The sequence below is a fragment of the Drosophila sechellia genome, chromosome 2R (assembly GCF_004382195.2).
Source record: "Drosophila sechellia strain sech25 chromosome 2R, ASM438219v1, whole genome shotgun sequence".
In the NCBI taxonomy this organism is placed as follows: domain Eukaryota; kingdom Metazoa; phylum Arthropoda; class Insecta; order Diptera; family Drosophilidae; genus Drosophila; species Drosophila sechellia.
The window spans coordinates 20,138,534-20,151,106 of NC_045950.1; the positions used below are offsets into that span (position 1 = coordinate 20,138,534).

Genomic DNA, 12,573 nt, shown 5'->3' on the forward strand with positions numbered 1-12,573 from the left:
ACGTTAAGTTGGAAGCGCTGATCAGTCGGTTTATCCGATCCGCGCACATATCATTACAGCGACACCACATCCAGGAGCACCATGAGGGGCCCCCGAAGCAGGAGGGGCATCTCGGCGAGAACCGCGCACCACCGAGGCACCCGGGCGGCCCACTAATTGCGTGAGAGCTGATGCACTAAGCACAGGGGCCGGGTTTTACTTAAGCCCATTGTGCCGCCGCTAGTTATAATTTAATTTACATTTTCCTTAACCAACGCTGGCTGCGAATTATCAATTTCTCGCCGCGAGAGAATCCGCGAGAGCGCTTCCTCCAGGGTTGCCGCTCCATTTGGCGGCCGGGGAGCTGCAAGTCGAGCTGGATCCAATCTGGATTTATTGCTTTAAAATCTTCACCAGCTGAGTAAAAAGTTTATAACACAGCCAGAATATGCTTATATGGAACATCAATCATATACCATCATATATTCACGTAATCCTGATACGAATGCCACATATTTTTGATACTAGTTCAAGCTATATGTTTATATTTTCGATAAATCCCGCCCAGCTAGCGTTCCAGCGAGCCGCAAGCTCCAAGCTGCGATCTCCGGGCGCAGTGGCAACCCCCGACAGAGCCGCGCTCCGGAGAGACCGATTCCGAGTCCAAGCGAGCGAGGTGGAACGGGAATCGAGCGAGCTGGGGGCTATCGCTCATTCGAGATTTGCTGTCGAACCGACTTGGTGCAGTCGCTCCGCGGATCCGAGATCGCGGTTAATCGGGGGAATCGAGAGAGGCGAATAGTTGGCGCGACTTTAGAGGCAGTGCATCGAGTATACGGAGCGTAAAACACCGACTATAACCGACATCGACACAGTGAAGCCACAGATTCGTAAACAATCCCAGTAACGCCGATTCGTGCGAGTGTAAGTGTGGGTGTGCCAGTGTGAGTGCGACTAATTTAAAGGCGACTTTAGCTAATCCCAGATCGCAAAACAACCGCCCCCGCCCCCGCGCAGTGATCCAGTGTCTTAGCCAATGCATTTAAAAGCCATGCTGGTAATTACGCAAATTCTGTGCAGAAAAGCGAGTGAAACATGTGCGATGTAGTGAATATGAGAGTGAAGTGGCGATTTCACTGGCGTGAAAAGTGCTTGGGCAGGCGTATACGTAACCCCCAACCTGGCCAAAATCCGTGCACTACCCCACACATCTCTACAGATCTCTACAGAGTATCTGTAAAGCGAGCGAGACAATGGGGGCCCATCCTCCCAGCCTCACAGCCTCCTCCCACTGAAAGCCAAATGGCAGTTCCCCTCGTTCGGCGGAGTCGAAAAACAATAAGAATGCGGCACAAACGGGTTTTATTCTGCATTATTTATCGCTTCTGTTTGCCGTCGCCAAGTGCACGTCTTCATTCCATTAGTTCGATCGTTATGCTCTCGCTAGCCGGAGATTACTCCGATCGGAGATCGGAGATATGCGATCTGCGATCTGAGATCTGCGACTATATCTTCGGCTCAGCCTGTGCCAAGCACACAAAACAGCAAAACACACGAGAAGATCGGCAAAATAAAGGCAAACAGCTAAAACGTGTCCCATAGCCCAAAAAGACGCTCGCGACGAGCCATCGGGCCAAGACATAAACTCAACCGGTTGGTTTGCTTTTCGAGCACCAGGCACAGTAACAGAAAAAACACAGAAAAGACAGAAAAAACAGTAAAAAACAGAAAATCAGTGAGGAAACACTCCTCCTCAGCTTCCCTTTAAGGCCCACGAACCCAAGAGTAGTATGTAAAAATTCAGAAGTAATGAGTCTGGCAAAAACGCGCCGAGATACTTATAAATAACAGTCTAGATGGCCAAGAAGGTGCGATGCGGGGGGATGCGCGGGATGGGGGCTGTTTAGCATAGTTTATTTTGGCGCTAATGGGCGGGGGAGGAGGGAGCAGAGATCCGGCTAACTGGAATCGAAGCCGAAAAGATGCTAAATATGCGATCAATAACAAATAAGAAATAACAAATGGAATATTCCATGCCATCCCGATCGGGCACCGACTTTCTTTTCTCGCATCCGCCACATTTGCATTCCAAATGAAATCCTACGAGCGCACTCCATTTCCAGTTCGATGCGGGGTTTCGGTCTGACCACCGTGCGACGACCACGCCTTGACTCACCCACTTCCACTGACGCACTTCCGTCCAGGGATCTCGGACCACATAGCCACATAGCCACCTAGATGCGTGGACATATGCGCTCGGCCGGATCACTGCTCCCATGTTTGCCCGCTTGGTTAGGCAGGCGGTGCTAATTGCCTTGATTACCCTTTATTAGACGAACATCTTGATAATCTCATCTGGCTTCTGGGCTGGGCGGGCTGGTCAAATTGAAGTCATGGGTTCCAGATTTTGGCCATAGTAGCAGCTCGGCGGTGTGCTGGCCATAATTGACTTGTTGGCCGAGTGAATCCCATGCCCATGCCAGCGGCAATTAGCACAAAAACAACATACCAACTACAATTTATTCATATTTATGGCTCAATTCCACCGCCGCTTACGTGCAATCGTGTTTTTTTTAAACCGCCGCACGCCATTCGAGAGCTCCATGGGTCGTTCGCAGATTTGCTTTATTTGTTTATTGAAATGCTAATAAAACGCTAAATGCCGATTCGGCGAACGCCGCTGTCGGAGCCCCAAGAAGCACCAAGGATGAGGTTAAGCCACAATACACCTCCACTAGAAGCAGTCCGTCGACCAAGTCGCAAGTCCAAAGCCCAAGAAACCAACTTCCGACTCCGTCATAGCACCGATCAATAGCAATAGTCGGACAGCTAGCTACAGGTTTCTTGGATTTGTTTTGTTTCCATTGGCATCTTCAAGTGAAACTCGAGTCACGATCGCTTGTCTGGTTTGGGTTTCGGCTGGGTTTATTTTTAGTTGCCCCGCCGCCGACTAAATCAAATCACTTGAGCATTCCATTTTATTGTTATAGGAGGAAGCGTTCTTTATCCGACGGGCAAACAGCCCCGGGATCCGCACTGCCCTCCATCCGCGCCAGCGTGCATAAAAGCCAAGGCGTTAATTCAATCAAATCCATTGCGACAGGCAGTCATAACAAAGCGGAGGCAAAGTCCCGCTTCAGAAACCACTTTCGGTCATTGGATCGCACGAGCGAAGAGCTAAGATCGATCCAAGGCTGCCCAGTGGCCATTGCGCCATCCGAAGGCCTCGATTTCGGGCAACTTACGCACATCCCTCGATATTGCGCATACGCCGCGTGGGTCGCAACACCTTTTGTAGCATACATTTTGGCTTATCTTCGCCGGAATGCCGAGCCATTCCACTCCAGGCACTCCGCTGGCCCAACAACCGGGCTGTGTGTCACTCGGCGCATTCGCATACAGTGCAAATCGGGAGTCACGTGCTCCCTGCCAATTTAGCAGACATCCACATAGGATGAACATGCATTAGTGGTGGAGTCATGGCGCTCGGTGGCGGATAAAGCCCCACACAGACGCCGCAGAGTTCCATCGAAATCGCGAAGTACTACTTATCTGGATCTGGTTTCTCTTTTTGCGTTGTTCTGGTGCCAGACAGCCCAGATATCAACTTGCAGTATAAACATGTGCCCATGTATATTCTGCATCGCAGCAGTCGCATTTGCACGCGGAACCCGTATTTTGAGTACTTTCCGACTTGGGGGAGGATTGCTTGGTGGTTATTCGTGGTCGTGGTATTGTGCCCATTTCCCAGCGAGGAGGATCGCATACTCAAGGATCAGTTATAGACATTTATATAAGAGTGAGTGACAGAAGGGTAGTAGTTACAGCGCTCGAAATGTTGAAGGATTACATCCACTCGCCCCTTTTTTGGCAATCAATGGAATAATGGAGTAATCTTGAGACTGCTTAAATCTTGCCACTTCCTGTGGCAATTAAAACGAGATTTGCAAGGGGAAATTTTTGACATAATTGCTGTATTTGGCTGCTTATCACCGGATATTAAGGGGTAATACTCCCACTTCTTCAAAAAAATATCATTTAATCCAGACATTAAACGATTAGATGAGGAAAGGAAAGTGGGTTTTGAAAGTTTTCTGGGCACTGAAGTGCCACAACTAAGCTGACTTTGCTCCACTAAGTGGATTTGCCTGATAAGGTTAATCGTTTGTGTGTACTCCACTTTTAACATTTCAACATTTCCTTCAAAGGTCGCCCAGTGGGCACTTACAAAACATCGATCATTCGCCGGCAACTTATGGTCCCATTTCTGCACTCTTTACAGACCCAACCGACCACCAGACATGCTGTAGCTGTAGCCACCAGACAGGATGCTCTGAAGTGACTCGACTATGGACCTTGATTTCTTCGAACTCTGTAAGTACAAAGCGCCAAATCCATTCAATTACCACAAGTGTTCGTACCCACGTTGCTCCGCAAGGATAACCCATTCGAGTGCAAATGGAGTCCTTGCAGTGGCCCCGCTGAAGGCTGGCCCGGCTCTCCTCGTCATTGACAGCCAAAGTGGATACTAGAAATAGACAATTCGTGGAGGGGGTGCCTCTGGGCCCACGAATACTCTTGGCCAGAAAGGGCAACCCCCTGGAGGTATCCACTTGAGTTTCAGTAAAACATACAATTTTTAACTCCCGCCAAATGAAAATTTATAACTTTGGTTCTTGAGGAACAAAAGAGGAGGGAACGCAGGATTATAGATATATTTCAAATGACAATGGTCCCCATTTACAACAAAAGCTTTAACCGCCTGCCCAATTCAAATCCATACTTATTATTACCCATACCCATATTCATCTCTCTAAGTAAACCAACTAGTTATGGATACCCACCTACGTAGGAGCAGGCGGACTGAGGCAGTCGGGATATATGATAGCTGGAACCGTTTAATAAATTCCCATACAATTGCGACTGCCTGGGATTGGCATGCCACTTGGGCGGCACACGAAAGGAGCAGGTTGTTTGATCAATAACCCGACTCCGGGGAACGGAAGCCCAAATATTTGCACTCCGACTGAGATTCCGCAGGCCGCAGTCAGTGCCCAGATGTTTCCTGTCCATGTGCGACGTGTCGCGAGTGCCCAGTGACAAAGCAAACACAAGAGATTGCCCATATTCCCCCCACTGGCTTGGCAGATTGTGGAAGCAGGTTTCCAGAACCAGGAGCATTTGCGAAAATATTTACCGCAGAACAATTGCACAAACAGTAGCTGCGTAACTCCAAGCCCTGCAGACGATGATCCGCTGCTGGGGTCCCGCCGATCCGAGGGCTCCCGTTTCCATTCCGAGCAATTAGGTTTCGTTTTCATCGCTTGGTTACCATGCCGATCCGTCCGCAGTGGACTCCATCGTTTGATTATTAGTTTTACGGCCCGTTTCGGGCATTATTTTCGCTGCTCAGCCAGTTGTGAAGAGTGCATCAACCGTATGCTCGCTCATACGTGCGTTAGATAATTGTTCCATCGGATGCAGCGGATCGCAGCAGCAGCAGCAGCAGCAGCAGAAGCATCAAAGTCGAGTTGGGCAGCCCATGGTGTGCGCATGGATGCTGGCAGTTAGAGCCAGCTAACTTGGCCACCAGTTCGGGCTAAATCGAGGAACGTCGCGTCTTGGAGTCCTGCAGACGTCGCAGACACAACCCCCCACTAGCTATGGACTATCCCAAGAACTTGAGCGGTAACTCATCATCATCACCATCATCATCGTCAGCATAGCATAATAATCCGAGTCCCCCATCCGCGGCACTTGCATAAATTACACAACTCACTTTGGGGCACCACCAGTCAACAATCCGTTTGGCCAAGTATCGATCAAACACGGAGCGGGAATTTCAGGGCTTATCGGCGGCTGCTCCCCGCTTCCAGTGGCCCGAATAAAACGAATATTTTGATTCCACTATAATTATCTGCGGGCTGGTAGACGCCCCCTCAGCAACGTGCCACACTTAATTTCCCCATAATTGAAATGTTTTTCTGCCATTCTGATTTGCAGTCCGAGTAGCGCGCGATTCCCGGACTTTGCTCTACTTCGAAAGATAATAAACTATTGGATGTCAATATTTACTCCTAACCCCGTCCCTTTGGATACAGAATTTGTATATTTCCCCGGAACGAAGGAGGCTACTTGAGAGCTAATGGGCCCAAGGAGCCTTTCGTACCACGTAGTCTTGTAAAACTAAACCACCAACTATACCTACCACAACTGAGCTCCACATTCAGAACCATCCAGATTCGCTTGGATTTCAATGTTTCCTTTGCACACAAACTTCAGATGAAGGGAACATTATGATACACTTGAAGAAACTTGTACCGCCTTCTGAACTAACCACCATGCCTTGCACTGTTGCAGCTCCCCAAGATCTGGATGACATAAACAGCGATGGCATGGACCATCTGGATCTGCTGGTGCAGGGGGCCTTCGACGATGGCATCCAGCTGGGCCACAATGGCCACCTGTCCGCCGGAGGAGCAGTGCACTCCCACATGGAGTCGCCGCACACGTCGCCCATGAACGGCCTGGATGCCCACCTGACCAACTCCGGCCGCGTGGGCAGCACGCCTGTGACGGCGCAGGCCCAGAGCCACGTGCATCCGCAGCTGCCGGAGAGTCCGCCGGACTCGCAGCCCGCCTACAGTCCGCTGGGCGAGGCCCACGGCATGGCGATGCCGCTCCAGCGAGAGCTGATCTATCCGGGTCTGGCGCCCATGCAGCACCAGGCCAACATGCTGCAGACGGATCTGGGTCAGTACGCCTCCCCTCCGCAGCAGCAACACCACTTTGCGGCTCCGCAGGCCGATGTGCGGATCAAGCACGAGTCCGAGCTCATCATCAACCCGAGCAACTTGCTCGGCCAGCAGCAACAGCAGCAGCAACAGCAGCAGCAACAGCAGATGCAGCATCAGCAGCAGCATCTCAACGAGCAGATGTTTGCCCAGCACCACCAGCAGCACCAGGACGGCATCCTCCAGGACCAGATGCTCTACTACGACAATGGAGCCGGGGCGGGGATGTACGCGACCGGCAGCTACCAGAACCTGTCCACCTGCACCCTGACCTCCGCCCTGGGACTGGGCGATCGCGTCCAGGTGATCGGCACCAGCCAGTTGTCCCTGAACCGCGTGTCCGCACCCTCGACGCCCGTGCACTCCTTGTCGCGCAAGCGCAAGATGTCCACGCAGCTGGATTGCCCGGAGTTCCCCAGTGCTCCCAAAGTGGATGCGGGCCTGCAGATGAGTCCCCTGCCCGCCTCTCACCACTCGCTTGCCACGCCCACCCCGACGCCCTCCCACTGCTCCGCCTCCGTATCTCCAGCCCTGTCCACCGTGAACTCCCAGGCGGACAACAGTCTGGACGGACAGCCAGGCGGCGTGGTCACAGGCTCCGGTTCCGGTTCGGGATCAGGTTCCGGCTCGGGCAGCGAAGCGGGCGACCCGGCGGGGGGCCAGTGCATCCGGTTCAACGCCTTCCAGCCGGAGAACTGGCACAAGCTGTTCGACCAGAGCCTCCAGGAGCTGTCTGTGATCTACTACCGCGTGGACGCGGACAAGGGCTTCAACTTCAGCGTCTCGGACGACGCGTACGTGTGCCAGAAGAAGAACCACTTCCAGGTTACTTGCCATGCGCGCCTCCAGGGCGATGCCAAATTCGTGAAGACACCGTCCGGCTTCGAGAAAATCAAATCCTTCCACTTGCATTTCTACGGCGTCAAGTTCGAGGCGCCCAACCAGACGATCCGCGTGGAGCAGAGCCAGTCGGATCGCTCCAAGAAGGCCTTCCATCCCGTTCCGTGAGTAGATCGTCCTGAAGATCGCCAGATCCTATCTATTAGAAACCCATAACATATATCTTTTCATATCATTCATTTAAAATTTCCTTCTATTAGAATAGAACATAATTATATAATAATAGATTTATGTTATATAACTATGTGCCTTCCTTGACAACAACTCCTTCCACAGCATCGATCTCCAGAAGCACATCGTCAGCAAGATCACCGTGGGTCGTCTGCACTTCTCGGAGACGACGAACAACAACATGCGCAAGAAGGGTCGTCCCAATCCGGAGCAGCGCTTCTTCCAGCTGGTGGTGGGTCTGCACGTGCACACGATCTCCGGGAACTTCCCGGTGGTGAGTCACGGCAGCGAGAAGATCATCGTGCGGGCCTCCAATCCGGGTCAGTTCGAGTCCGACGTGGATCTGTGCTGGCAGCGGGGTCTGACCCCAGAGTCGGTCTTCCACACGGGCCGCGTGGGCATCAACACGGACCACCCGGACGAGAGCCTGGTGGTTCACGGCAACCTCAAGGTGTCCGGCCACATTGTCCAGCCGAGCGACAGTCGCGCCAAGCAAGAGATCGGCGAACTGGACACCTCCGTGCAGCTGCGCAACCTTCAGAAGATCCGGATTGTGCGCTACCGCTACATGCCGGAGTTCGCCGTGCACTCGGGTCTCCGGCGGGAGAGCGACACCCGGGAGATAGAGGACACCGGCGTGATTGCGCAGGAGGTGCGCGAGGTGATCCCGGACGCGGTGCAAGAGGCTGGCAGCGTGGTGCTGCCCAATGGAAACGTGATCGAGAAATTCCTGCTGGTCAACAAGGTGGGGTATATTCCCAATTCACTTTCTTCAACTGACTAACTTTCGAACCCTTCTCAAGGACCGCATCCTGATGGAGAACATCGGAGCCGTCAAGGAGCTGTGCAAGGTGACCTGCTCGCTGGAGACGCGCATCGAACACCTGGAGCGCGCCAACATTGGCCAAAACAGCCAGCAACTGCGTGCCAAGGATCTGCTCGAGCCGCGCTGCATCCTGCCGGAGCGAGCAGCCATCACGTCCTACGGCAGTCGGCGGGACGGCTACGAGGTCTGCTCCAGCCGCTCCCTACAGATCGTCATCTTCCTGCTGATCATCGTAATGGCAGCCTGGTAAGTAGCAGCTCGGTTAAACATCCTTGGGGGGTAGCACATTTAAAATATCCAACTTTTGCTCATCTTGCAGCCTCGCAGCGGTGTCCACTCTGTACTTCGTGGAACACAACAAGCAGCAGCAGGCTGACGGATTCTTTGGCGCCGGGATGTTCCGCCAGGAGGCGGGTCCAACGCACCTGAGCGACGAGGAGCGCCACTACTTCCACAACCTGCACACGCTGTTCAAGAACAAGACGCACGGACCCTGGCCAATGCGTCAAATGTACGCCACCAGCACCTCACGTCCGCCCGGATCCCGCCTAGCCGAGGAGGAGGCGGAGGACCTGGCGGCGGTGCTGACCAAGCCACAGGTGTCCTCCGGCCAGCAGCAGCTGAGTCTCAAGCACGCGGTCATCACGACGACGGCACCGCGATTCAGCAACAAGACCATCAGCAGCAAGAAGGGCAAGTGGCCGCCCACCCAGGAGGTGCTGCGTCAGGCGGCGGGTCAGAAGCTGCACCTACCTCAGCCGGTACATGTGGTTCCCGCTGCTCCAGTAGTGAAGGTATCTCCAGCTGCCCTGAACGACACAGTGGCCTCCACGGAGAAGCCACCCCAGTCCATTCCTCTGCCTCAGGACTTCGAGAACAACTCCATCGACATCGATGCCCAACAGAAGCAGTCCCAGCTGAAACTGGACGAGCACATCGTGGTAGTGGGCACTATCGCCAGTCCCGCCTCCGATGCCTACGAGTCCAACTCCCCATCTGTCGCCGCTCATCCCATTCGCAAATTCAATCCTGGAACCGTCTACACCCACGTCTACAAGACCGTATCGCCCCCAACGGCCAATCTGGCTCTGACCACCAACAAGGTGAGCACCGAGCCCGCCCAGAGTCCACTAGCCCAAGCTCTGGACGTGCCGCCCCCGGCTCTTCCCGTGAGAAACAGCAGCGACAACCCCGATGCCCTGGACCTGCAGAACCTGAGCAACACCAACGAGTCCGTGGACAATCCCATCACCCAGGTGTTCGGATTCGAGTACCAGGAGTCGGGCCTGCGGGAGTCCAATCTGGGCAGGCGATCTGCCAATCAGAGGAGTCTGGAGTGGATCAGACAGAAGAACATCAAGACGGCCATCTTCGGACAGCCGGCGGAGTGCAATGGGGATGAGTCGGTTAGCGACAATTGTCAGGTAAGCTTCAGATAGAGTGATGCGCATCCAGGTACTTATTCAACATCCTCTGCAGTCTGTTTGCTTCGAGGAACTGCCGCCGACTCATCCTCAGCCAGACAACGTGGATGCCAATGTGAAGGAGCAGCACGTGGAGGACGATCTGCAGTCAGCAGAGGAGCAGGAGCACGACCCGGACATCGTAGAGACCCTACCCGCTGCCTCAATAGGCAATGAGACCTCCGCCGCGCAAGAGGACCAGCCAGGATTCCTGGGCAAGAGCTCGCACGGCACCGACGCCCTGACCAAGAAATTCCCCCAGCAGACCGAACCGGTGGTCGCAGCCAAGGACGATCCTGTCTATCGCCTGCTGCAGTCCGCTTCTGGGCAGGATCAGGGGCCGAAGACCGACGAGTCCGTGCTGCCGCCCTTCCAGCTGGACTGCTGGAGTGTGGCCAGCTGCGTGCTGGCGGCCCAGTACAACCACACCATTGACGTGGAGCAGTTCTGTCCCACCTCGGGCAGTTCCCTCAATGTCAGCTATGTGGTTCCGGTGTCGCGCTACCTGCAGGCCAGTAGTCTGGAGCTCCATCTGAGGTTAGTTGGGTACACTTTCTTTCATGGAGATAGTATCTAAGATAGTATCTTAAAGATACTATCGCAAATGCAGTATGTTTTTAGATACTGAATTATACTGCCGTTGAAACCATTGCAAAGATCCAAGAACTCCTAATGAATCCTTTACAATCACTTATATTATTTACCATCTATATCCAACAGCTCCAATAAGCCGCTGCAGTGGTCCATCTGCGTAGATGAGGATCAGGCCAAGCCGAGTGCCAACGCCCAGCTGAACGTGGACGACGAGGCCGAGACCACCAGCGGAGTGAAGATTCTTAAGCAGCAGGGCAAGAACAAACTGAGCCTGGCCCTGGATCTTCCCGCCCGCGGCTACTTCCTACGGGAGTTTATGCTCCGCGCCAGCCACGACCTGGAGCAGGTGCGTTATCCGAACGCATTAACGCGAAATCCAGCGACTCTAGCCTCCTTTTCGTTGCAGCAAAAACTGTGCGACGACAACGCTCACCCGGCAAACCCCATACTCCAGTACAACTTTAGGATCGTAAGAGATTGTGATTAGTTTACAGCTTAATTTATGGCACGGACCGAATCTGAACTCCAAAACCATGTGCGAGTGCAGCACGTTTCGATGTTGCGGATGTGTCCTGGCACCCGGCGCGGAAACATCGTTTGAATTAGGAAAATTCAAAAATTAAATAATCAAATACTGTTGATCAGCGAGCGGAAGTTGAAAAAGCATACATTTATACGTATAGACAACAAATCATCAATAAATGCAAAAAAAAACAATTATCGACCATTAAAATAAAATATGTAGAGAAATCTTTTAAACCTGCCTTTTTAATTGCTATAAAACGATTCCAGGAATCTAAAACCAATAAAAATATCTTTCGTCGGTCTAACCATTTTATAAGAAAACCGAGAAACATATGTACGTCATATTAATGCACTTTACTATTAAACAAAAGGGAAACTTAACAGATAAACGACCGGCGGAGCTCTAAACGGCGAACGGCTGGTCCTTGCCGTCCTCATGGTACTTGATGTATGTTTCCCCGTGGGTGAAGTCCTTGGTTCCCTCCAGGCGACCTCGGGGCGGTGCCTTCTCGTAGTCGAAGGCCTTCTCCGACTTGCCGAACAGCTGGTTGGTCATCTCGATGTCCTCGCGGTACTTGCCGACGACCACCTTCTTGCCAGTGAGCGGGTCCGTTATGTCACCCAGCGGATAGACTACTTTCTCCACGTTGTGCGTGATGAGGCGGGTGAGGCGCTCGGGCAGTTCCCGTATCAGGACCACGTCCCCGGTCTTGCACACCTTCTGCGGATCGTGGGCGAAGTAGAACTCGTCCTTCTTGAAGTACTACGAGGAGAAAGGAAATTGTGTGAAATCTCCTGAGGCGAGATCTTATGTATGTTATGCACACCATATTCAGGTTCTTGTCCAGCTCCATTCGACGAATGCGGATTTTGGAGGCGTTCTGCTTGATGCAGGGCATGCACTGGCCCATTAGTAGGAGTCCTCGCCTCGACATAACTTTAATTTAATTTAAGAGTTTAGAAAAATAAACAACCGGTTGGAAAACACAGCTGGTAGATCGCTGGCGATAGTATCGATTGGGCCTGGAGCTATCAATATTTCGATATTTTTACTCAGCAGTTTCTGATTTTAAAAATCGCGCCAAATGCAATCAGCATGCAAGCCTCTGTTAAAAAGGAGGTTAACATGACTTTTCATCGCAAAAACAAGTGGATTCTAAGGACATGACATTTTTACTCTACTATAAAATATGAAGCAGTTCTACATAACATATCTTTTTAATTAAATAATGGTTAAATAGCTTAAAAATGTTTACTTCAAAGTATATTACTTTCAAATTTATTTTGTTTATAAATAATACAAATTTTTAATTCAAAAGTT

The 12,573-nt window shown here is 52.1% G+C and overlaps 2 protein-coding genes across 3 annotated transcripts; one reads left to right on the forward strand and one right to left on the reverse strand.

Annotated features, from left to right (window-relative positions):
* The first annotated feature begins 707 nt into the window (after positions 1-707).
* LOC6613034 lies at positions 708-11,477 on the forward strand. Of its 2 annotated transcripts, XM_032716150.1 has the most exons (9): positions 708-903; positions 4,262-4,353; positions 6,340-7,777; positions 7,950-8,589; positions 8,648-8,916; positions 8,990-10,094; positions 10,150-10,670; positions 10,854-11,073; positions 11,134-11,477. In XM_032716150.1, exons 2-9 carry the CDS (start codon positions 4,329-4,331, stop codon positions 11,212-11,214), a joined length of 4,299 nt encoding a protein of 1,432 aa, XP_032572041.1. In that variant the 5' UTR covers positions 708-903; positions 4,262-4,328; the 3' UTR covers positions 11,215-11,477. The 2 variants fall into 2 exon arrangements, with proteins under 2 accessions (XP_032572041.1, XP_032572042.1); XM_032716151.1 differs by lacking the exons at positions 708-903; positions 4,262-4,353 and adding an exon at positions 5,048-5,667.
* A 108-nt stretch (positions 11,478-11,585) lies between these two features.
* On the reverse strand, positions 11,586-12,257 carry LOC6613035 (28S ribosomal protein S17, mitochondrial). The gene is made up of 2 exons (XM_002037489.2): positions 12,080-12,257; positions 11,586-12,015 (listed from the first exon to the last, which is right to left on the reverse strand). Exons 1-2 carry the CDS (start codon positions 12,185-12,187, stop codon positions 11,656-11,658), a joined length of 468 nt encoding a protein of 155 aa, XP_002037525.1. The 5' UTR covers positions 12,188-12,257; the 3' UTR covers positions 11,586-11,655.
* Between the last annotated feature and the right edge of the window lie 316 nt (positions 12,258-12,573).